The 27,005-nt window shown below is 33.0% G+C and overlaps 3 protein-coding genes across 6 annotated transcripts in view; 1 reads left to right on the forward strand and 2 right to left on the reverse strand.

Annotated features, from left to right (window-relative positions):
- Positions 1-4,750, reverse strand: part of LOC148229131 (uncharacterized) — a 31,697-nt gene extending 26,947 nt beyond the window's left edge. For both annotated transcript variants that reach the window (XM_088197473.1, XM_088197469.1), the window contains exon 1: positions 4,652-4,750. The gene's annotated coding sequence lies outside the window, so the exon portion shown is untranslated. The remainder of the gene's footprint in view (positions 1-4,651) is intronic.
- Positions 4,751-7,891: 3,141 nt separating this feature from the next.
- su(f) (cleavage stimulation factor subunit su(f)) lies at positions 7,892-15,687 on the forward strand. Of its 2 annotated transcripts, none has more exons than XM_088197492.1 (14): positions 7,892-7,956; positions 8,326-8,517; positions 8,585-8,617; positions 10,131-10,228; positions 10,293-10,872; positions 10,936-11,133; positions 11,660-11,748; positions 13,554-13,711; positions 13,778-13,944; positions 14,017-14,124; positions 14,190-14,361; positions 14,443-14,577; positions 14,642-14,748; positions 14,823-15,687. In XM_088197492.1, exons 1-14 carry the CDS (start codon positions 7,939-7,941, stop codon positions 14,925-14,927), a joined length of 2,160 nt encoding a protein of 719 aa, XP_088053618.1. In that variant the 5' UTR covers positions 7,892-7,938; the 3' UTR covers positions 14,928-15,687. The 2 variants fall into 2 exon arrangements, with proteins under 2 accessions (XP_088053618.1, XP_088053617.1); XM_088197491.1 differs by having other exon boundaries at positions 14,017-14,123; positions 14,183-14,361.
- Positions 15,688-18,767: 3,080 nt separating this feature from the next.
- The window catches only part of LOC148229133 (uncharacterized), a 357,476-nt gene continuing 349,238 nt past the window's right edge, over positions 18,768-27,005 (reverse strand). For both annotated transcript variants that reach the window (XM_088198923.1, XM_088198924.1), the window contains 14 exons: positions 24,572-24,713; positions 24,434-24,501; positions 24,196-24,343; positions 24,017-24,129; positions 23,848-23,953; positions 23,652-23,779; positions 23,472-23,587; positions 23,116-23,228; positions 22,905-23,047; positions 22,736-22,834; positions 22,537-22,668; positions 22,347-22,472; positions 22,095-22,271; positions 18,768-20,227 (listed from right to left, as the gene is read on the reverse strand). In XM_088198923.1, the coding sequence (XP_088055049.1) occupies positions 20,094-20,227; positions 22,095-22,271; positions 22,347-22,472; positions 22,537-22,668; positions 22,736-22,834; positions 22,905-23,047; positions 23,116-23,228; positions 23,472-23,587; positions 23,652-23,779; positions 23,848-23,953; positions 24,017-24,129; positions 24,196-24,343; positions 24,434-24,501; positions 24,572-24,713 (1,745 nt within the window). In that variant the 3' untranslated portion in view covers positions 18,768-20,093. The remainder of the gene's footprint in view (positions 20,228-22,094; positions 22,272-22,346; positions 22,473-22,536; positions 22,669-22,735; positions 22,835-22,904; positions 23,048-23,115; positions 23,229-23,471; positions 23,588-23,651; positions 23,780-23,847; positions 23,954-24,016; positions 24,130-24,195; positions 24,344-24,433; positions 24,502-24,571; positions 24,714-27,005) is intronic.

Consider the following 27,005-nt stretch of genomic DNA (forward strand, 5'->3'; position numbering starts at 1 on the left):
CATTTCAACGAAACTGAGGTGCAGAAATGCGTTTCAAGCGATTTTGGAATACTGATTTTAAGCATAAATTCCATATTATGTTAATCGGTATATTAGGCACAAAAAAAATCAAAATTTCTAGAATGCTTTTTTTGATTATTGACAAACTAAAACCAGTATTTGGCGAGTATATTATTTTTCAAATACATAAATCTACGCTCACTTGGCACTCTAATAAGAAAGACAAACAAGACGAAAGGTCACAACTAACATCGGCCGAGCACTTCGCGTCCATAATTCAGTATCATAATGTGTATTTTTAGTAACATTAACAGCGACGGTAACAATTTCCCTCGCTTGTGTTTCACTCTTAACGAAATAGGGTGGGTTATTTTGATAGCGCAGCTGGAAGCAGTAAAAATTTATTTTAAAAATTAACCAAATACGACCGACAAAGTTGAAGTATTGTCCTCTGGTATAAATTATTTTACTACTACTACACTATTGACCAATTTATTAGGCGAGTTGTGCCGTTTATGTGGATCGTTATTTTCCAAATCGTTGCCGTAAAAGGGCGTGTTTGGCAATTTGGGCATATGCTTACGTTACGTGTACGTATAAACATAATCGTTTCAATTGGATGGAGCAATTATAGCAAATTTAGTTATAAAGTTAATTTCCGCATTAGCTAAATATTAATATTTCTTACGTTATTTCTATGTCAATATAAGCCTTTATATTCAACTTGTATATAACATCTAGCGTTCATATTAAGACTTTGTATAACAATATTACAACTTACAATGAGTGAGAATCGAATGAAGCACATCTAAACCGAATTTTGACCAATATAAGAGCGCAAAAACAATTATCCCTTTATCCGATTTTGTAAATAACAAAATCGAACTAGACACACCCGTGGCTCGGACTACTACTTCGCTCCAAAGGCACGCACTCGAGAACAAATATCGACGACTTCAAAAAGGATCTACCGACGTAACTGAATATCTACTATCAAAGCGACTACATACGACCAGTTCGCTTAAAAATGAAAAGCAATAAAAGTAAATTAAACAACAAAAAATATTGCCTATTTTAACAGAAAATGTTCAAAAACATCAGGTTTATAAATAAAATGACTTACTTTTATACTAGTTGAAATTATAGTCACAATTTCAATTAAGAATCAGATTCATACAAGAAAATATTATAGTTAATTAGAATTCAATGGGAATTATACTAAGCTTGCACACTGATTTTTACTCCATAATTATTTTTTCACAATTAATTTGCATTATTTAGATATCGCCTAGTAGGGATTCAAAACGTATCGGGTTTTCTACACTGTTTCAATAATAGGTGCCCCCCCCCCCACATATTAACAAATTTCGAAATGGCAGGTAAAAGAAAAAAAAAATCTTAATATACGGACAATTAATCAGACATATATAAACATATGCTTGCTAGGTGTGGAGTAACACCAGTAATTACATTTTTTTTAAATAGCAAATCATTCAAAATTAGGCTAATAAAAATAATATATAGTACATCTTCTTTATACTGATCTTAAAAATCTACATAATAGCCTACAAATACCAACAATATTAAAACATTGTCATTTTTATACCAGAAAATACAATAAAAATAATTCGCGAAACCGCAATTACCCACTAATCTCATGTATCTGAGACATTTTAAATTTAAGCACAACCTGCCAAAGCACATATTACTTTAGAGGCTGAAGAACATATTTCAATGGTTTCAGATCTTCAGGTAAATTAGTTCTTAATCCATTTTTTTTTCTTTCCATAAAATTGTGAAAGATTTGTAGTTTTTACCCTTAAACTGTAACTACCAACGTTTTATTTTACTGTAGCTAATAACATAATTGTAAACATGAAAATGGTTATGAACTAGTAATATTATTGTTTATAAAATTAATTATCGTATTAAAATAAACGTTTTATAAAAAAAGCGCATGAAGCACCTAAAAATTGATAATAGAACCAGAACTCCTAAATCTAGATTGGATTATTCTTCGGTTTTTTAACTTATATTAAATAGCACCTAAGTGTTCTTACAAACTAAGCTACCGTATTGTGAAATTAGAATTCCATTATAGTTTAGGCAAAGGTGTTTAAACAGAAATTCTTGACGAAATACCAGGGAGTGGCGTGGAAATTCAGTATGCATATCGCCAAAGTTTGCGATAAGGCGTTGAGGATGCTCGATATCGTTATGCGGAGCGCCTGTCAGTTTAACAATTCATTAGAGTTTCGGCTATTTCTAATGTTATAATGAAGTACATACTCCTTGATAAAATAATTAAAAAAAAAAAATCTCAGATATCTTTACAACAGTACGGATCTTATCTTTATTTTTGTGCTAAGTGCTCAATTTAATGAAGAACTGTGGACAATCTGTCGATGCTTGGCAATTTTTAGCTACGGAACTTAGAGCAGCAGTCGCCAACTGGTGTTTGAATACAAGGCACAGTGCCTTCGAGCTCTTTAAGGCATATCACAAAATCTTTGAGATTATAGCGATGGAAATTACAGTCTTCTTCTGTACGATGAAGTGCATTATTATCTACTTTATAATCAAATTTAAGTGGTGTTCTTCCTTTAGGTCATAGAATGACATTTTTCGATACTAATTGGTAATTTATTAGCGAATGATCATACACATAGATTTTCAACATCAAATTTAAATATTTAATAAACCTGTATTTTAAATAATATTTTAAGGTCGTCGTGTAAAAATTTGGAATTACAATAATAAACAGAATAAACATTAAGGAATTTATGATGTAGATCTGTGTTTCCCAAATTGAATATATTAACGAAGAGTTGAAAAGTATGATTCAAAAATTTTAAGAATTGTAGCATGGTAAACTGTATCAAGTATGTGTGAAAAGAATTTTTTATCAGGTATAATCAGTTTATCAGTAACGGCTATCCGTCTTTCAGTAACGTTATTGCAGCCAAAAAATCCGACATATTATTTCAAACAAGCAGCAACAAATGTCACACATATAAAGTGCGACTGAACTCTTGTGTGTCGCAAATCAGAAGTGAAGTCACTTGTGAAAGTCTCAGATGGATGATTATGATATAAGTGTATTCCGAAAGGAAGTGTCATGAGTGGTGAACGGACTTTAGCTCACAACTGGTCACAGGAATATTGGTGATGCGGATTATTACTCACACGAAAATTGTATCACAAATCGATCGCTCACAAGACACTTTTCAGACTAAATAAAGAATTAAATACATTGCATTAATTTGTAATTTATTACTTTTTATTAGGACTACCTTTTTGCGCACGGTCATCATTACTGATATTATTACGAACTTCTGATATAAGAGTATTGGTTGAAGTATATTCAAACTGAATTTTGATCAATAGGAGAGGGCAAAAACAATTATCACTTCTTAGAAGTCAAAAATTCACGTCAAAAGCAAAAAAGTCATGTACGGCACGATTTTATTGCTTTTGACGTGGATTTTTAACTTCTGAGAAGAGATAATTATTTATTGCGCTCTTCTATTGGTCAAAATTCAGTTTAGATGTGCTTCATACGATTCTCACTTATTGTAATTCTTTTTATTGTTATAAAAAAAATATATATGAACGCTAAATAACCGAGCGTCTCCACTGCGACACCGACGGCATGATTCTAAACAGGGACCCCCTTGAATTTGCACGTCATTTAAGTAAATACTTTGAATCGTAATAAAATTGAAAAATTAAAAAAACGACTACTGACTATGCACATTCCCCCCTCCCCCCGCCATGGAAAAACTGAATTGGCGTCCATGTATATTCTATCGAACATTTCATTTTTGATCTTAATTTTTTAAGGTCCATTTGCAAGTGGTATTAATCCGTCCAGATTTCCGATCGTCACGTACGCTTGTATAACGTGACGAGTAAACTTGTTCTGCGAGTCGCAAATATTTTTTTATTAAACTTTTAACAGGTAATGAATTCCTGACGCTGCTACATTTTTTAAATTCACCCACTTCATGAATGCCTTTGGATTTCAACCGATCTTTATATGAAATATCTAAGAGCAAAAACAGTTATTTGCTCAAAGCTCAAGTTTTGAACTGTCGCTCGACGACTCTAAATGAAATTTGTTTCAACTAAGTCCATAAATGAATTTACGGCGTATTATTAAACGTGACTCACTGAGTGGTTAATTCAAACGCACACATGGAGAGTAGTAAAAATATGAAAATCCATATCCATACACACGGTTACATAATAATTGACGCCACTTAGTTTTTATACACAAACACATACAAACGCTGAAAGATAGAATTCATAAATAAAACACAGTGCGGCGCACAGTTTTAAAAATAAACAATCTCTCCTACTTGGCACTAAACAATATTTACATAATGTCTGCGCGAAATGAATCATATTCATATGAAATTTGATAGTACTTAGTTTTGTAGATGCATAGGGGGTGCATGGTGCTGGTGCCCCCACACTTTTGGCTTCGCAGGTAGCTCTCTCCGTCCCTTTCGCACTTAGCCACTTAAGGGAAGGAGAGAGCTTTGGGTGAATATTTTTAGGGGCGAAGGGCGAAGGCGCGGGGCGCAGTCTCGCGGACAGAGTCTTACGAAAAGTACCAATTGTACAAGATAGAGGTCTGAAAACTTACCCTACTAGTGCCAGGCCCCAGGGCACGGGCCGCCGCCGGCCGCCGCTTGTTTACAGCCGCGGGGTGGACACAACACAAAACTTCGCCCGTCGATGCCCGGCGTTTTCGGTCTTTGGGCCAATTGCACAATTCTTCAAATATCTTATTAAACATAAATACCTATAAGATTCTAACTGTATTTTATTTCATTACAAAACAAATATTACAGAAAATGACGTACACTTTAACAATCGGAGTAATGAGTATATCCGTATCGTGTGTTTTAGAGCTAATAGTAAGAGCGTAACTTTCATCACTTTCTCAATTATGAATAATGATGAAATGGATAGCCCTCGAACTGACTGTGTAAACGCAAATATAGTATAGCCGTCATCGACTTTTGGACCTTATATCACAGTTGTTTCATACATTTTAATGTTGAAAATTACTTGAACAAAATATTAAAACCGTTATCTAACGACATCGCTTTAGGTTTGGTTAAAAATATTTGCAGGTATATTAAAATTACATATTACATGTTTGCAATTCTCGTCACCACAGCAGATATGTTCATTATAAATTGATATGTTGATTATATTTTATGAAGTAACAGGATAAGTTTAAGTACAAAAAAATAATTCCTAATTCATTAAAAATTATGCCGCGCACGGATGTTGTATGGAAGTTTTTTGAACGCGGCCAAAGGGTTAACTTAAGGGCTTCCAAAAATTATATCACTAGTTTAGGTTCAGGTGGTGTGGCATATTTATAAAAGTAAAAACAGGGCCCAGAGTGGTTCCCTCGCTCACCTTGCCGTAACTCCAGTCCCGATGGCCTTTGTTCAAAAAAGTCTCATTTTATATACGTACGTATACACACACACACACACACACTTAAACAGTCATACACTTATTAAAATAAAATAAAAAGAGATTGTGGTTCATACCAAAAATATATGTGCAGAATCTTATATAAATTGTTTCGTACACTTCCATATAATTGGCAAGCTAATTGAGAAGCTGGATGGCTCGTGTAAGTGGACCGTTGTCAGCGCTGACTTCTGGCCGCAACGGTCATTAATAAGGGACGCGTTCGCGATTCTTTGGAATAATCTATAGTCCGCTGCTAAAACTCGCCGAGCATTGACGGATTGTCGAAACCGTTTGATTTGAAATTTCAAAAAGTGATATTTGAATAGATGCTGCGCCAAAAATGCAATAAATTGTATCCCAATGCTTATATCAGACGCTAGAATACAAATATGGGTATGACTTGTACTCATTCTTGTAGAAGTATATGAGAAAATTTCTCTAAATCCTGTTCAGCAACAAATTACAATGACGGTTGAATTCGAGGTCGCTACGAACTAGCGCATTGATATTAAATATTAAAAGTCACACGCGCTCCGCATAATGTAGTCGAAGATCCTCGTCGCAAACAATGGTGATGTACATACAAAATCTCTATCCCAAGTAATCCGCATTTGTGTGAATACTCAGGGTCGGCCCTAGCTTATAAAACGTCTCTAACAAAAACTAAGTTACTCCCCCCCCCCACATAATATCAACACATTTAATTTAAAACGTGAGCTGATATACATTTAAAAATCACAAATACTACTTTACCATCAATAATCTTTCGCAAATAATTTTTAAGTTTAGAGTTATTCAAATTAACTACATGCATTTTAAAATTTATTAAAATTATTGAATATTTTTTACATTTAAAACAAAAAAATAGAGTAGCTAACCAAGTGTGCATAGAAGATCATCCACTAGCTCTACGAAATAATTTTAAGTGTTCTCTAATTCTTAGTGGTTTCTGATCGTACGCTCACCAAGCAATTTTAGATTTTTTAGAAACATTGTTTTTCATTTTTGGATATAATCCTTACGCTTTTATTTTGATTTTTTTAGCACTCTTCTAGTCCTAGCGCCCCAGACGATCTGTGCAGCCAGTCTCTCGGGTTAGCCTTGCATGAATGTCGTTGATAAAGAGAAGAAAGAATAGAGGATCCAGATTAAATCTCTGTGGTACTCCAAAATGACCGAAATACATATCGGGGCAATGATTACCATAGCTCACATACTAACAACGACGACTTAAGTAGTTCAGAAAAGGTAACGATAAAGGTAAAAAAACATAGCTTAATGTTTTTGAAAGTCGGTATAGACTACATCAACCTGTTTTTAGAGTCAAGGGATTTCGTAATGGCCTTAGAAAAGCATAAGAGGTTATTGGTCATAGAACAACGCAGTAGAAACCGTGTTGTTGGTTCACGAACACTTTGCCAATAGTGATTGTGGATATATTTGTAAAAAATCATAATGAATAACCTATCAGAATGGGAGCAAGGAGATAATTCTGACAACTTTTCAATATAAAGTCAGTAAGAATCCTTAACGAATAATAAAACAAGTGGAATTATCTTCAATATACACAAGTCATTATGAAAAAATAGTTCATGTGTGAATAGTTTCACTGACAGCACAATTACTCAATAACCATTTAAGTTATGTTGTGGTACGCGTACGTTCGGTCATACGCTACATCTTATCTAGGGTTGATTATGTAAACTTAAGGACGACTACCCAAGTTATTTAGTTTGTTGTGCTGTTTAAAATTGTGCTTTCAATAAAGTACTAATGCAACGACTAAATCTATATGTGATTGCCACTCGTTAACATCATTCCAACATTTTTTTTTTCTGTTTTTTATACCACTGTATATAACTCAGTGATCCTTAACATTTTAGTGTTCTGCCCCTTTCTTCTAACAGTATGATTTAAAACTATTATTAATAAAATAAAAAAATGTAATATGAAACACAATATTCAACCCGTTGATTGCGTCAGTAAAGCAACATTCGTATGCTGTACTATTTTTAATAAATTATGAATGATGATTTTTTTTACATGAACTAATCCTGTTGCTTTATTAAAATAGTAAAAGTTAAAATATTTCTTGAATATTCAGCGTAAATCGTATATAATTTCATGCTATATAAAAATGAAAACTCATCCGCTTAAAATAATTATTAAAATAAGGATTTTTTATTCAATATTAAATTTTAACTTTCCTTATAAAATGGCTTTTAACACTACTTCGTTTTTAAATTACATGTAAATAAAAACATCTCAGATGTATTTTTGACAAAAAAATGAATATATATAATTGAAATTTTATGCTATAACAGATTTTGGATAAATGGTTTTGACTAATATTTTTTTAATATGGCCACATCGGCAAAACAGAGTTTTGTACGATGGTCACCATTTCCACTGTTAGGGCACAGTACGGCCGGCGTCATGGAGTCCAGCGAAATAGTGAGTTATCGGGCGTCAGTCCTTTTTACCATTTTAACGTCAACGAATGGTGTCAAATAATGACAGCAATGGGTAACTAACCCCGAATGAACATATTTTGTCACTCGAACGGTTCGAATCCATTAACTATAATGGAGAAAATGAAAACGCATGCTATTTATCTGTCAATGAAATCGACACGGTTTTCGTTGATTATATGCATTGCTAGAGCTCGATATGCAGCTCGATACATACATTGAGGCTATAACAATCCGATACGTGTTAAATTATCGCTGAAATGGAGCATTATAATGCTTTTTTATGACTGCAACCATCCGCCATTTTGTTTATATATTTTTTTAATTAATAAAATGAAATTGAATATTTTAGGACTGGGGTAACGAGCGGTTGGAGAGAGCTCAACGGCAGGTAGAGATAAACCAATATGACACCGATTCGTGGTCTCTGTTGGTGCGAGAGGCTCAATCTCGTTCCATTTCTGAAGTCCGAACGTTGTACGAGAAGCTTGTGGCAGCTTTTCCGACGACCGGACGATACTGGAAAATGTACATAGAACAAGAGGTATTTCTTACACCGTTTCTTAATACAAAATCAACTCGGAAATGTTAAATCTGTATTGTATTTGCAGATCAAGGCGAGGAATTTCGAGCGCGTGGAAAAGGTTAGTATTGAAATATGTACTTTGGTATGATTGATTTATTTATTAAAATCGGTATCGAATTATTATATAACCAAGTTTTTATCACTCGCAAGTCTGTAATTTATCTAGGCATATTTTTGTAACCGAACTTATTGAATAAATAATAAAATGGGTTGTATCGATTCATCCTTATTCGTCGTGTGTTTTATTGTTAATTATAAGAAGAATATTTATTGATGTAAATAAATCAATTTTGGGCTTAGTTTTTTCTTCATTTTTATGTATTATATTTTTCTACTATAGACTGCAGCTTGTATGTTGAATATAAATAAAACTATTGATACAGTCATATGCATATATATTGGATGTTTTTTATTTGTGATTTTGATAAACAATAAATTTGAAACTATAAAATGGTCTTTTTGTCAGCGGATTCATTATGTGTTATGAAAGCTTCGGAGGTAAAATTTCACACCTATTTCACATTTAATTAACTGACGAATCAATTCATTTATCATCGAAAATACTTTTAAGATGTGAAAATTTACTTTCAAAGTACTGATTTTCAACCCATGGTGTTTTTTTATTATGTATTAATTATTGTTTATTTCAACATATTTTTCAGATAATTATTCCGATACTCGTTTCAAAAAATTTTCATTTTACTTGATATTATCATTTCTTTAACCCTTTGGTTGCTGAGTTTCTTGCTATTATTTTATAAATATTCAAGTATTATATAATAAAAAAATATTATTTACTCCGGAATCAAATACCATACAATCCATTAAAAACGGATCTGACTTTTCAATGATCAGTTTCGGCAACGAAAAGGTTAAATATATAATGATTATTTTTATCTGAATTTTAATTTATTTTATTTTGTTATGTTGACATTTTTTAAAATGCAAAAGTAATGATTTGTCGTTCATTTTTATTTTGCAATAATTTTTATGCTAAATCACTCATTAGTCATCATTAAAACAATTGTAATAGAAGTGGCGTAAACCAAAAATGTTAAATTCAACTAAAAGTTTCAAAAACATGTTTTATACTATAGTGATACAAGTTTTTATCGCTTAATGATATAAACATATATCCAGAAAGCTATATTTAACGTTAACCCTTTCACCCCGGATGATATTTTTGCATGCCATTTCGAAATTTGTAAATATATGGGGGGGGGGGGCACCTACTCATGCCATATTTAAAAAAATATTAAGGTTCAATAAATTCAAGTGATTTACAGTCTTAAATCATACCAAATAAGCATATTATTAGGCTCAAATGCTTATGGCAACTGAGTACTGGTGAGTTTCACAATGACTTCTATAGAAGCCATCGGCGGTGAAAGGGTTAAGGAGATTAAACCATATATTTTGAATAAATCTATATTCAAAAACACATTTTTTTGTTATATTTTTTACACTAATTTTGAGTTATGCCACTTTGACCAATTCATCTCACAATAACATAAATAAAAAATGTTGAGCTCGTCATTGGTCATATATAATTAGTGTGTTTATATTTTCAGCTATTTCAGAGATGTTTGATGAAAATTCTCAATATAGATCTTTGGAGGTTATACTTGAACTACGTAAAAGAGACTAAAGCTTCTTTAACCACTTATAAGTATGATCTTTTGATTTTTTTGTATTTATTTCGACATTCTCTAAATTGATCTTATTATCATCAGAGAAAAAATGGCTCAAGCTTACGATTTCGCGTTAGAGAAGATCGGAATGGACATACACGCCTATCCCATTTGGAACGACTATCTAACGTTTCTCAAAGGAGTGGAAGCTGTCGGATCTTACGCTGAGAATCAAAAAATCGGAGCCGTCAGAAAAGTGTATCAGAGAGGAGTCATAAACCCCATAATCGGCATCGAGACGCTTTGGAAGGACTACATTGCCTTCGAGCAGAGTATCAATCCGATGATCGCCGAGAGAATGGCTATGGAAAGATCCCGCGATTACATGAACGCTCGTCGAGTGGCCAAAGAATTGGAGACGGTCACGAGAGGCTTGAACAGAAACATGCCAGCCATACCTCCGACTTTGCATCCCGAAGAAGTTAAACAAGTGGAATTGTGGAAGAAGTACATAGCCTGGGAGAGGAGTAATCCTCTTCGATCAGAAGATACGGCATTGGTTGCGAGACGCGTCATGTTTGCAGTCGAACAATGTTTGCTATGTCTAGCTCACCATCCTGACGTATGGTATCAGGCGTCTCAATTTCTGGATCATTCTGCTAAGCTGTTGCAAGAGAAAGCTGTACGTTTATATTATAGTATATGAATATAATTTGTATTATGTTATTACAATATAATATTTCAGGACGTTACGACGGCCAAGATATTCTCCGACGAAGCTGGAGCTGTATTGGAAAGAGCCACTATGGCCGGTGGCGGCTTGCATAAGAATATGCTCTTATATTTCGCTCATGCTGATTTTGAAGAAGGTCGACTGAAGTACGATAAAGTGCATCAGATTTACAATAAGTACATTGATATATCAGATATTGATCCCACGTTGGTGAGTTATTGATATTAACACTTAATCTGCGGGCCTATTGCATGCGAGTGCTATTAAATAATAGCATATATATTAAAATTTTAATAGTGTTTAGCTAAAATATTTCTAGTACCTTTCATTTAACCACTTCCCGGTCACAGTATTTTTTAAAAGCGACTCAAAAACTTCTTGCACTGACCCACCCTTTCCTATGCAGCAGTATAAAAATATACAGCTGTTATAAAACAAATACTCGTACAAATTTAATTTTTAACAAAAAAGGCTATGATAATTTTCTCGAGAAATTTTATGATTTTTAAAATAAGAATTCACAAAATACAAATTTCCGAGTTAAATCAGGCGTGACCGGGAAAGGGTTAATGTATTCACAGTATTTTCGTATAATCTGTAAAGTAAAAATCTGCTTAAAAATCACAAAATGTATTTAAATTTTGTTGCATGGAATATTACTCAACCTGCAGATTAAGAGTTTAAATATTTTTTTTAAATTATTTTGCTTATTAATATTTTATTAATTTACTTTCAGGCTTATGTACAATATATGAAATTCACAAGGAGAGCTGAGGGAATCAAATCGGCTAGAACTGTGTTTAAACGTGCACGTGAAGATCCTAGGTAAATTTAATTTTGTAATCTTTCTTTATAATATATTTCCTCCTTTGATTTTTTGGGTTTTTGTTGCCGAGTGTTGTACTGTCTTACCCCACCTATTGTCTTCCGTGTGGTACTTTATAAGTGAAACCATTGTTGTCGCTTTCAGAATGTCGACAAAAGATACGAGTGCAATACTATTTGGTAATGTTATTGTTCAACGCATTGAATATCATAAATTAATTATAGTAATTTTGGTTATTGTCACGTGACTATTGTGACTAGTCGATCTTCCAGATTCTTGTGTGTTTCAAAATAACGATTACTATAACGTTTTGTCCGATAAAGCACCCTTGTTCAATGACAGCAATTATGTAGGATTTGTACTCCAAAATATTTAAAAAAAAAAATGTTATATAATTTTTATTTGTAACGGTATTTGTCAATATGATAACTGCCATAGTTTTAATTAGATCGCCGTCAAACATTTCTAGAGAATATACTTAATAAATAGTTCGTTAGCCAGTCCAATCCGCTATCTTGTTTCAAAATAGCGTCCATTCAAAAAAATAAATCACAAATTAGAAAAAAATCTTGAAAGAAAAGTTAGTAGCACAAAAATGTTCTATAATAGCAATTGAAACAAAATTAAAATAAAATATTTTTTTGTCATTTGTAACACTTTGAGCCATATATGTCAAGTAGTAGATCCATCACTGTTTTGAGGTACCCCAGATAGTTATGTATGTATTTACATATATAACTAAAAGGGTAAATGAAAATGGTGGTTTTTACGCAGGTGAGACGCATTGTCTATTGCATCATGCTGCACAAAGGGGGAGTTTTTTTTTCGAACATTACGAGAGTTTAATGAAAGTGCAAAATAGGATGAGTTGATATTTCCTTTATTATGTTTAAAAGTGTCGTTTAAGTGGACTTTACGTAACTGTGCAACTAGCTCCACACAATATCATAAAATTTCGTTATATTTAATTTAATTTTAAAACGTTTTTTACACATATATTTTTTAAAAGTTTTTTTGATAAAGAATTATATTTTTTTTATTAAAAACTACTAATTTATATAAGTAAATGGCTTATGTATTTTGGGTCAGTATTCATATTAAAAGCTTGATATACACTGGTTAGTATAACAACGGTCAATATAAATAATTAATGGTCAGTATATTAGTATAACGATCTGTATTTATATATCAGTTTCATTTTGACAGATGTCCATTATAAAATTCCTACCATCATTAGGATGGTTTTGGAGTAATTTAATTGACCAGTAATATTGTCGCAAATAAATTACATTATCAAAACGGTGATAATTAATTACACTTAAGTTTAGATCAGATGTCAGCAATCTTTTTTGGCTGCTGGTCAAAATCAATCAAAATGTAACTATTAAGAAGACGTTTTTAATTTTAAAATATTCTAAACATAAAAAAATAGTTGAAGTTATTATAAAAACAAATATAATTGTCAAGTTTTATTTATTAATTTATGAGCTTTATTTAAAAACTTAGTTTAATAGATAGTATAACTAATTCTCGACATAAATATCAGTTGACATGTCTTTTTGATAGCGCCTTTTAACCTATTGATTGCAGAGACTATTAAAATTACTATTTAAATATCGATGTAATACAGAATAAAAATATATGTTCTGAAAAAACCCTGAAGCAAATACTCTATAGCCCATCAAAAATGTATCCGATGTTTCTTTAATGATGATGTCGAATCCAACAATTTTATATATTTATATCGAATTTCGGCAACGGAAGGGTTAAATCACAACAGAAATTTTCTATTTGTTCTTTACAGGTCTCAATATCATGTGTTTGTGTCTGCTGCTCTAATGGAATACTATTGCTCAAAGGATAAGAACATAGCTTTCAGAATCTTCGAGCTTGGTTTGAAAAAGTTCTCCCACAGTCCCGAATACGTCTTGTGCTACATTGATTATCTATCGCATTTAAACGGTATGTACCTCTTTGATATATAAAACATATTCTGGAATATTTTTATTGAGCTTAACTATATTTCAGAGGACAACAATACCAGAGTATTGTTTGAACGAGTGCTCTCATCAGGCAACCTGGAACCTGAGAATTCCGTCGATATTTGGAACAGATTTTTAGAATTCGAATCAAACATTGGCGATCTAGTCAGCATTGTCAAAGTCGAGAAGAGGAGAAGTGCAGTTTTAGAAAAAGTAGAAATTCACACCATTATTATTAATGTATTAATTGGTGCTCTTATATTTTATAATTGTTTTGCTTATCAGATCAAAGAGTTTGAAGGCAAAGAGACGGCGCAGCTGGTAGATAGATACAAGTTTTTGAATCTTTATCCGTGCACGCTGGCAGAGTTGAAGTCGATCGGTTATACTGAGGTATTACTTATATAACTTTACACCTTGCTATATCTTATAATTGAATCTATCAACTTTTGGCTCAGGTGGCGTGCATATCGACTAGGGCTCACGCCTTAGGGCCTCTCCAAGCTTTGTTGAGTGGAGTAGGAGGCGCTGGAGCCGGAGGAACTGCAGCTATCTCTTCGCCGGACACTGCTCACATGTTGCCATACAAGCCAAAGTTGAACGCAATACCCGGAGACCATCCCATACCAGGTGAAGTATTTTAATGTTTTGTAAATCTATTTTGTTATCACACTAGCGGCATAACCAAATCTTACTTTGAACTTACTTTAGGGGGTTCGTTTCCAATGCCACCATCTGCCGCACAATTATGTACTACTTTACCACCACCATCGTCATTTAGCGGTCCATTCGTAGCTGTGGATCAACTCACCGATATATTTAACAAAATACAGCTTCCCGATAAAGGTTTGTTTATACATACAATATTATATAGCTATAAATTATTAATACATAATGTTTCTTTGTATAGTTCCTCCACCAGTCACTGAAAATGGCTGCGATACAAAACTCTTCGATCTAGCAAGATCAGTTCATTGGATCGTTGATGACGAGGGTATCTCTACTGTGCATCGAAAGGTTCTTATCGTTCTTGTTCCATATATATATATATATATATTAATTTAAGATTTTAATGATTGTAATTAATGCAGAGGAAACGGCGAGTTGGCGATGATTCTGACGACGAAGATTCTCTGAGTGCACCTCCTCCTCTTAACGACATCTACCGACAGAGGCAACAGAAGCGTCAATCATAAATCTGTTAACACTTGGCCGACGGGTCGTTTTTTACCCGTATGATCTGCAAAATCGGGCTGTTTCGCGAGAATTTTGCAACACAAATTTATAACAAAAAGATATGATAACTTTTGAATTAAATGGAATTAAAAAACAAAAATTTATCAAATGTTTTGGTTCGTATGCTAAAATTATTTTATCAGTGGTTCTCAATCTGTGGGTTGCATAAAATAATAATTAATATCATCAAATTTGCTTTATTCTACTTTATTATATCTCCAGTTTAAAAAATATATTATAATTAATTATGTGAATTATCATATATAAATTTGTATTTCGGTCTTTCATGTGTTAAAAATGTTATGCTTATAGCTCTGTCAGCTTTAAAAGTAATTTACGATCAAGTTTTATTATTATCTATTGTTTATACAAAGAGCTCTTTGATTGTCCCTTATGTGGGAAGTCAGCCAGGGCAATAAAAATAATTATGCATTGAAATATTTTTTAGGCAGCACGTTTTTAGTTTTTGCCAGTAGATACTACTGGACTCCTTGTTAAAAGTCAGAAATCATAAAAGGTAGTCACTACCCGTCAGAGGAGGAAGCCGGTAGATACTACCCGGCCCGTCGGTTAAGTGTTAATAATTCATTCCATAGTACTAGCATGTGTGTACGATTTGTTGGATTTATATTATAATATAAATTCAATTTGAGATCTTATATTTGTGTCTAATAAATGATGTAATATTTGAGTGTAATAATAAAAATAATATGTATTTTACTGATTTTTTGTATTAAAATTACAATGTACGTTTCCTCCTAGTAACTTGGACTAATGTGAAAATGAGCTTATTTAGATGTATGGCTATTCTGTTAAACTCCGCCTATAACATCCACCCTTTTTAATGAAGGAAAATATGTCTCCCGTCTGCCTTTTATAAGTGGAACCATTGTGGTCACTTACAGATGACAACAAAGGATAATGGATAACAATACTGTTCGTTTAACAAGACGACACATGTTGCGCACTCCTTTACACAGTGATATAGATACTTGAGATGGAAAACCATCAATCGGCTGCCATTTAGTTAAAGCTATTTTTACAGACCGCATAATCTTAGTTTCCGGATTTTGAAAATATCAAAGGACACTAATTATAAAAATATCATCTTTTAAAAAAAAAATAACGAAGGTCAAATTGACACGCGAGCTAAAAAATGTTATTTCAGAATTTTTCTATCGAACAAGGATGTCATTTTAGCAATTCCAGGGGAGGCACAAGTTGGCAAGTCGGTGGTCGTTGTTATTAATATTTCCATATGAGGAATGCCCCACCCTTATAAACGCCGTTCCCGTGTTCGAGGACGAGAAAGGAGAAGAAATTGCTACGGGAGCTAAAAGAAGGTCGCCTTGAACATTTTTATTCAAGAAGGACAAAGATACAATATTCTCGTTGCACAATTCGACCTTTGTAAGATGTCCATTACGCAAATGTCACTTTCTAGAGGCGTGTACATAATTCGTTGTTCAAAGAAACAAGTGTAACATTGGCTGGATGATCGCTGTATGATTGTGATTCGGCAACAAGCTTTGCAACCCTTGATACTTAAGGCTGGTCTCCAATGAGGAGATGGCAGACACGCAGACACGGCCCGAGAGGAGATACAGACGAGGACCATATGGTCATGGCCAGAGAGGGACTCCCGGAGACTAGCACCGCAACAGAGAGGGACTAGCCTCCACTACACCTACAAGGCCTCTGAGGATTTTCCACTGACATCATCCCTCCGATAGCTTCTCCACCACCGCTCAGAGAATAACAAGCTCGCCCAGCATAGTTTGTCTCAATATGTAAATTTAACTAATAAATTATTACCAGTTTCCAACGGTGTCTTTTTGGCCGCGAAGTCACACCCCTCAGGGTTAAACAACCTTAAAATATATTTTCTTGTTAAAAATTTTCCATTATTTTTCCTTTAGCAGACGGATGGTGACAAGTGGCAATTACACACAGATTGGACCGCTACATTATTATTTTTTTTAAGTTTGCACAGCTTATAATAGTAATGTATGTAAATGATAACGATAGTCGGAAAAGGCCCCACCGGTCGTCGTCGTGCTGCCTGGTTTATTTGGCCCATAGTAAAGAAGTAAATAGACACCCAACAATAACAATGGCTTTTTCAGCCGTCACAGGCGCCGTTTATGGTCGCTCCCAGATGTCTACAAAATATTAGAGTAACAATGCAGAAGGAATGTGTATTGTTTATAAGCGTGCGTAAAGATCATACATACATTTGTCTTTGCGGTGGTTATGAGATAAAATAAATTATATGATGCTGTGTTAATCTTCTGATCTATCTTCGCTGTGTAAGATGTGAGCTAGTGTCAAACTTTTCATATGATTCTTCACCAAAGCTTTGAATGTATGGGAAAAGGTTGATTTAGACGTATAAAATAGTGTTTCCCGGGTGCGTTTTATAAATCAAACCGTTGTTATTGATATGTATAACAATAATATTCTTGTTTTATAGGTGTGTGTCAAAGATCATAAATAAATTGTGTAAGTATTTAAAAACGGATGAGTAGTTTTAGTTACAGTAGTTAATGCAAAGGGTTTTTAAAAGTCTGCAAGGATATATGGTTGTAGGAAATAAGTTAAAAAATTGAAAGACAGCTTTTTTCCAAATACATTTCAGTAATCAAAATATAATAACCTTATTGAATACAATTGAAAAAATGTAATATTACAATTTTTTGTTTAAATAATCGCCACATACGGCATGAGTGTTTTTTTTGTATATAATATTACATTTTATTCACTCTTATTTCTTCTTTGTTTTTTTTATTTATTTATTAAAAATCGTTGGTTGTACAATAATAATAATAATAATAATTTATCAACATATCTATAATTCTTTTACGATCGTTGGAGAATGGCCGAATTTCAATTACGATTAGTGTGGAACCCGAAACGAAATTAATTACTATCAATGAATAAAAGAGAGTTGCCTTCAGATTATCACAAATAAATATCGAGACATAAATAAGGAATGTCAGAGAAAGTCAACCGTTCCACACTGAAATTCACATCGATCACGAAAGCCTCAGCAGTCGCACATGGAAGCTAAAAATGACTGTTCAGATTACAAGCCGAGGCAGTTTCACATACGCACATACATAAAAAGCTCCGAATCTCATTTAAACACAAAAATAAAATACAATATATTACATAACTTCAACAATCGATCGTTCAGTGTGTTCGCAATTTAATACAAAAAAGAAAACCGTGGAAGCATTCTTTAGCAATCCACAGCGGGTATACATCATGAGTTCGCTTACACTTTTAGGTTAGGTTAGGTTAGTGAAAAAGAAAAGTTTAAAATTAGTTATCAGATTTAGGCATCAATTCCATCAAATTAAGTGCACGTCGATCAGTTAGTTATTTATATAAGTACAATGCAAAAATTATATTCATATTCCATCAGCGATGATCACATTTTTATTTATTCATATAGGATGGCTGCAAAACGAAATAATGGCAATAACCTAACCTCCTATTAAGTTATTAAATTAAGTTAAATTTAGTTTTAAATTATCTATTTTTTTAATATCATATATATAATTTTTTACATTGTGAAAATATTACTATGCTAACAAATGCGCATGCGTAAAAGGCATACGCGTGTATATATAAATAATATATATAAAAAACATGATTCAAACGAACAATTATGATTAATCAATTTTTTTGGAAACAATATGTTATAATACAATATTTTTAGTGCGATTAATTGATATTTATATTTAATTTATACTTTAATGTTGGTCGATACAATGGCAAATAAAAAATATAAAACGAGATCGCAAAATGTTAAATAAAAAAAAATTAATCGCAAAAAATATACACTTAAATGCACAAACAACAAAAAATACACTTATATTTTATTGCTGCATAAGTACTGTTCCATTGCTTTTTTATTTTTAATAACAATTAGAGTAGTCTCTTTGGTAGTAACTGTGCTTTAAATATCGCATTTTTTCAGTTTTATAATATAGCTAATAAATTGGGAATTATGCATTTATTCACTGCTCCATTACTAGTCTGTTTGATTAGCATATTTACTGCTATTATAATTCATGCTTGATTTTAAATATTTATTTAAAGTCAAAGTTACGGCATTTGAGGTAATGGTGCATTCACCTTTTTTTATGTATTTGAGAAATAATTAATAATGAATTAAAAGAACAGGACTTATGTGGCAACCTAATATATACATACAATATAATTTATAAATAATCTCAACAATTTAAAATGCGCCAATAATTATTAAATATTTTGTTAAAAACATTCCATTTACAAATATGTACACAATTAAAATCCATATTGAATATTCAAAGAAAATAATCTGAGACAATCTTACAAAATCACAGAAAAATATATACATTTTTTTTTGCAAATTTTCAGCGTGATATACCACTTTTTAGTTACCTTTTTATTAGAATAAATATCACAAACAATACGCTTGTAATTAAAATTAACTTTGATTAATAATAAACGTGCAGCAAACCGAAACACATCAAATGATGCAAAAAACAACGAATTAAACATCATGCATATATAATAATTATATAAATTTATACAATGATTCATATATGAAAAATTTGTGTACAATAAACGCTAACTAGGAATTTAATTTTTTTATACAAATATTAATTTTAAATATTTTTTCGTTACATAAGGGCTTTTCACATCTTCATACACAATCTGCTCACGATGACCAGCACTTGAGGATCAAATCTGTACATATAATATACATATAGCGAACTTAACACCGGATGCAAGGCTTTAACGCTGATTCGTGTGAAAAAAATATACATATCATATACTTATATCAACGAAAAAGAGTTTCATCGTTATCATATCACAATAATTTGCCTCCTCAACGCGGCGACACAGTCAGATCACGCACACGCACACAAAACATGAAAAATTTCAGACACTTTTAAAATTCTTTAACAATTACATATAAATATGTATATAAAGTTGCGTCCCTCTTGAAAGGAAACAATATATGTGTGTATATTATATGTATTTTATAATTATATAGGTTAAAGCGACTCGTTCGGTTGTGTCAAGCGAACGAAGCTCGTGGCAAGTCGCGGCCATAATGTCCAGTTCATTTATCATCTCAGAAACGGAGACGAGTGAGCGCACCGGACAAGGATCACAGATAAGATAGGCAACGAGTAAACGAGACGACTTAGGACGAAGAGTCCGGCGTTGCCGCTGCTGTACTCGCTAGTCTGCGCACATGTACCTGAAAACAAACAATACAATATGTTAAAACGATATCTTTGTCTGGATCAAGACCAGTGGCGTCATTTCAGCTTTTTCCAGGAGAAGGAAAAAATTAACCAGTCTGGTCGTATTTTTAATATTTCATTTCATTTAGATTAGTAGTATTTAATTTAATGACATGCATTTTCTAAAGTCCAAAATACAAAGTTAGCAAACTTATATCTCGGGGAAATAAGCAGAAGAAGAAGTACAGACACGTTACATCTCGCATATTGCTCCATAGTTGGTCTGCACTTCGATATTATACTATGTTTTAAAAATATGATAGCGATCCTTACCAATATTACTATGGACTTTTAATATAAGAGGGCTGATCAAAGTATATTCAAATCAAATTTTGGACAATAGGAGAGCGCAAAAAAAATTGTCACTTCTCAGAAGTCAAAAATTCACGTCAAAAGCAATAAAATCGTGTTGGCGACAGCACGATTTTATTGCTTTTGACATAGATTTTTTACTTTTGAGAAAGGGTAATTGTTTTTAGCGCTCTTCTATTGGGCAAAATTCGGTTTGAATATACTTTGACCAATACTCTCATATCAAAATATAGTGTAATATCGAAGTGCAGACCAACTATAGAGCAATATGCGAGACGCGACATCTGTCTGTACTTCTTCTTCCGCTTATTTTCTCTTGAGAGTTGAGTTGGCTATTGGCTTAATTTGTATTTTAGACTTGATCTAATAAAAGTTCTAAAACTGTAATTAGAATTAGAATTTTCATTAGGTCTAGTTGGGTTTGGTTAATTTGTGTAGGTTAGCTTTGGGTTTAAAAAGCAAATGTACATTCTGCAACTGTCAAATTGAGTTTCATAGACATTTTAAAACAGCATATAATTTCACTAGCATTAAGTTATATTTTTGCATATAGAAATATATATCTATTAAAGAATATGTATTTGAAATTCACTAGGGAAAATATTACTTCAATGAAAAATACAAATTCACTTAACATTTATACACTGCATGTAAATAAATAATGAAAAGTTTGTATATATGACTACTAAAAGTTGAAATCATTGTACTAGCACCTGCCAGATAAATTATATTTTTACTGATAAAAATATATATCTACTGGTGAAAAGGTATTCTAATATTATTTCACTAAAATTACATTTTAAAATAAATAAATAATATTTATATTTTATATTTATAACCCGAGAATTTCTGATTATTTCAGATTTTTCCAGGTGGGGGAGGGGGGGGGGCAAAAGTTGGCCGGTCAGTGAGGATTTTTTTAATATTTTGATTTTATTAAAATTCATATTATTTCATTAAATGACATGCATTTTTTGGGCAAATTCGAGGGGGGGGGGGACAATTGCCCTCATCTGCCCCCCTTAAATGACGTCCTTGATCAAGCTCTGCTAAAAGAGGCATGAAACTAATTGTTTGTTTTTAAGAACAATTAACATGATCAGTAGTGGTGACGCAAAGGAATGTACACTTAATCTGCTGGATCCATATATTTCCACAAGTTTCTCTGAATTGCATCATTCCAGAGTGTTACTATTATTTATCAGAATTCTACCTGCCACCTGGACAATGGACTAAAAATGAACTAAAAATTGTAATAAATTATGTAATAGACAAAAACAAAGATCTTAGTTAGTTATGGATCAAAGCCATAGTTTATCAATTCCACATGGACTACGTTGAATCGACCTTAGAAGTTTGTGAAAAGTAGTGGCTTTTGATTCAACCGTCCGATCTGGTTCAGTCAAATCTCTAAGAGTTCAACTCGATCTTCGAAACGACTTCTTAAATATATTTATTTTACAAGGATTTTTTTTCTATTTTGAAACAAGATATAATGAATTTTAATACCGTTCATTGTAAGGTTATAGGCACGGTCTCCAGTGATGCCAGGTAAAACGGTTCTGCTGCACGATGCGGCCACGGCACTCAACCGAAGAGTAGTTCGTTCTTTACCAATCGTGATACGTTGTCGATTTAATCTATTGATGTTTGACAGTGAATTTCCATCGCTGTTACCATGAGTTTCTGAAAATAGATAAAAAATACATATGAGTTACATGCGCTTACAAGATAATAAAATTTCATTAATTAAAAACTGACCGTTTCCAACGCCCGTCATTGTGTATATAAAGCAGTATCTTCTCGGATCGTTTGATCCTCGTGCTTGCGGAGAAGCAATCAAATAGTGTATGCCTCCTTCCGTCCAACTTCCATGGCAAGAATATGCTATAAAAATATAAATAATAATAATATAAAGTCTAAATTTTATATCTACAAATTAAATACTCACTGGTTGTAGAACAAGAAGATTTAAACTCTAAAGTATCTTGTGATCCGCTACATCCCATTGCTAGCGATTCGTATAAAGTCGCAGTGGGACATTCTCGTACAGCCGTCTGCGTCGATTCTTGACCGTCAATCGCTGCAATATAATAGTTGATTTAAATCATTAACGTTCAGTATACATTATCAATTGAACAATATATTACCAGTCGTGACTTGTTGACGCCTTTTCCTCTTCTCGGCTAAAGAATCGTATACAGTGAACCGACCCGAGTGCGGACACGGTTTGGAATGTAAAGTGGCAGCTGTTTAAAATTAAAATAAAATTAGTACTTGAAGAGTCTCCTTGTTGAATTATGGTTTTTGATTATTTACCGATTAATGTCGTAAAAGAGGTAGTGGCTTGGTCGAAATATTGGCAGGCATCTTCGGCGTTCGATTGCCATTTCTCGGGCTGCTGTACTTCGATAACATTTGCGTCTCGACGGTAGAACTTCATGCATATATGACCAGATTCACTGCGAGTAAAATATATTATATTAAATATTGTTTTCATTGATATCTTATATTTTTAACGTAAATGTACCATTCTTGTGTCACGTGTGCTACGAGTTGAATGTAATTGTTTCCAGATGATGGACTGCGAATCGAGTGGCAGACTAGTCGCATTTCATTTCCGGAACCGTCATCGTTAGTTATCTGAATCAAAAAATATAAGTGTCAGGACCATTTGTGATTGTTGCGGCGAAGAATTATAAAACTAGTTGTTATATTTAGTTAAGAAGCACTTGAACGCATTTTATATTAAATGACATTAGTTCCAAATTTCACTCAGTTACACGTTAAGACCCTGAATAAAATATATAAATCTCAGACATATCATCCCCATATGTAAATATGATTAAAACAAGTCTTTCGAAGCAATTAAAAAATATATTATACCTTCAATGTTGCATTTCTTAGTGAGAAATGATAAGAACGAGTGTGATCCAAGCTGTGCCATGTGTGATGATCTGTGATCCACGATGGGAATTTGCACCGATTGTGATGGTTATCCACTGTAAAAATACAAAAAAATAAGCATTTATTAATTAAAAAAAATCTATTAAAAAATCAGCTTACATGTCGTTAATTTCATAGTTTTGCTCCCTTCTGTAGCTGAAAGAAGTCCATTACACGTCGCGTCTCCGGATTGAGCTATCTCATACGTCACTTTGCCGTTGTGGTGATTACTTCTATAAACGAAGCATCTGAAACGTACAATAAGATTATAAACACTGTATTGATTCACATTTAAATTGATAATATTATAATATACCTATACGAGTCTTCATCGGACATTCTGCGATTTTTCTGAGATACTTTTCCTACAAGATAACGTGTGGATCCTTCTTTCCACGAGGCTAAGCAAAGCAGTTGTTCCACTGTAAAAATTATTTGTATTAATATTAATTTTGTAAGCATATTCAATAGTAAAAACTAAATACCATTAGCTTCAGTGGATGGCACATCGGGGCAAGCTTGATAGTTAAATAATAGTCTAGAATCATCTGTACAACTATCGGCTCTTGATGGAGGATTAAAGCAGTCTCCCGTACCCCTAATAAATAAATATATACATGTTGTAATATATAGATTAGCAAAAGAATAATCTTATTCAAATTACCTGTTATATGAAAATGTAAAAGGTGCAGATTTGAAAGGGCATGGTTGAGGTCTAGGCGCCGGATCTTGTTTGAACATTGAATATAAAGGAGCGTCACCGCTTATGGATTCGCACAGTTCGTTTAGCGTTTCTTTATGGTCGGAGAAAGCTATATAAATTTATTTTAAATACATATTAGAATCAATTCTATACATACATATTAAATATATATATATATATAATAAAAAATTATACTAACCTTCCTTATACTGTAAGACACTAGGGTGTTTTTCATGAATTACAATACATCTATAGATACTCTCGACCCTGAAATTTGAACGTAACTATAATACATATACCGTTGATTTGGTTTTATTTAAATTTGAGGAGTACTGACCTGTCGTGTAAGAGATATTTGTCTCCTTGAGCCTCGTGGCATTCCCCTTTGGTTTCTATATGCGTAGAGTTGACTGTAAGCATCGGAAGAACTCCCGATAGAAACCATTTCCCTACCCATTGCGCCGGAAATTCACATCCGCCTGAAAAATATAAGAAATTGTATATTAGCATTTGTGTTTCAGTAAAGCACTTTATAAACGGATAAACTTTTGTAGCAGAAAAAAATCTACGGATTTGTATGAGCACGTTAGTGTGGGAGGTATAAATTAAAGTTAATTTGCTACTTTCTGGAAAAAATTATAATAAATTAAAGTATAATTTGGAATGAGTGTATGCCACTTATTTTTAAATGACTAAATTTATTTTCTCTAAAGTAGGGCTGTAAAAAATAACAGAGACCTGAAAAATCGTATTTTTTTCAATCTACAGTGCAATATATCATGACAAAAAAAAACTCACTGCATGGACTATGTATTGTATATAATATAAACAATAATAATATTTTTTGTTTTTTTAGTTTTTTTCAATACGGTTGTGGTCAGAATTTATATATTAGAAGGTCAGCATATAAGCGTCCAGAATTTATATTAAATGGTTAGAATTATTTTTACAGATGGTCAGAATTATCATTTCAGTGAGTATCAGGTCAGTATTAATAAAGAATAGTCAGTATTAATATTATATGATCTGTATTTTAACCTTAAGGTTAGTTTTATGTTGATAGACCATGGTCATTGTTAATGTATTTTGTTGGGCTAGCAACATTGTCAGATGTCAACACAATTCCGTCGCCGCTCTGTCGTTATTCCAGCTTCGTTCGTCTCTCTGAATAACTTTGCGTCCTACATACAATTAAAAAGATTTATTGAGAGTTATTCATGGGGTGTTAACTTTTTTGACCAACATACGCTCGCACCTAACCTGTTTTGACTATTTAATTTGTTGCCATATTGTTCTAAGTTGTTTGATTTTATGCGATTTTATGTTTTACTAAATTTTTAATTAAATTTTTTAAGTCAAATAATTTTGGACTACTAAGAAATAAGGCTTCTTGTTATTATATGTGGACTGATTTTTGTGAGAGAGATAGCTGTTAAGATTTATTTGGGTCATGCCCGTTACGGATATTGTTATGGTCAATAGATATTTGGTTCAAGCCGACTGGGAACTTCCACTCGGTCGTCTTTGTACTACTGGGTTCTGCACTGTGCGGACATGGTGAATATCCTACGTAAAATAATAAGTAAAACTACCTTCAAATAGTAAGGTCATACGCATAATAAAGATAACCATCGACTTCTCTCCGAGGAGAGAAGTTAAACGATATTAGTGTATTTTTTACACAAAAAACACCTAATCATGCCAAAGAAAAAAAAAGCAAACGTTATTTAATTTTATTAAATGTAGGGAAATAAACGAACAAGAAACTTGTGAAGCTAGTTTTAATAAGGTGATCAGACGTTCTCCTTTCTGCAAAGTGTATAAAGATGTGACACTTGCTGAAGGTTAACAGGCACAGTCTTTTTTTAAAGAAAGCGACTACTCTGAAACACTATCAGTTCATTAGCCTATAACAAATATTTAAAATTATCCATTGCTGTATGTATGCTAATGATTAAGAGAAGAAAAAGTAGAGGACTGAAAACGGATCCTTGGGGTACCGTAAAATGAGCGAAATACTGATGAGTTAATGAATGCATCTTTTTTGAAAGTCGATATAGACTACATCTTAAGAATCGAGGAACTTTGATTGTTACAATAGGTGAGCGACCGTGGAACGACGCGGACGAAAACCGTGTTGTTGGTCCACTAGAGCCTTTTGCTTTTTTTGTTAAGATTATCAAACTTGAGTATCGGAGTGATTTTCGTACATATCCACCAATCAGGAAACAATATTTGTTTCTTTATTGCTTAATCCCGTTATATTATTTTTTAATAATTCAGATCTACATAAATTAATTTCATTAAATAAAAATAAAGCAAGGGCCGCATTCTCCATTGAAACTTCTCGCCCGGGGGTCGAAATTCAACGGGCGTTTCTAGCCATGTCCAGACTATGGACTTAAGGTGTTCCGGAGATTCTGCAGACACAAAAGATGCGATTAACGATCCCGGGCGTGCGTTATCAGCGCCGTCGCCGCCGCCATTGTGCCGATGTTTATAAAGAATAATGCCCAATTACTCTCGTCTAGCGCCCCGGTCGCCCCCGAATCAGGTGGGGCGGCGGCGTCGGCAATAAGGACAAGATTAACTTAATTCGATCATTATTTTGTTAATGGCCCCAGTCGTAAAATTGAATGGGCCTTTTGTTCAAATTTGTACCGCTTAATGCGGGCCTTACGGGCGCCGGATGAAGGCGGTGGGGAATATTTGGGGAGGAGCAGCCACCCCTTTACTTTTTAACGCACCGGATAATTCACTAACGGTGCCGA

This window comes from Plectrocnemia conspersa, unplaced genomic scaffold (genome assembly GCF_051122295.1).
Source record: "Plectrocnemia conspersa isolate PC_06_02 unplaced genomic scaffold, ASM5112229v1 ptg000011l, whole genome shotgun sequence".
Lineage (NCBI taxonomy): Eukaryota > Metazoa > Arthropoda > Insecta > Trichoptera > Polycentropodidae > Plectrocnemia > Plectrocnemia conspersa.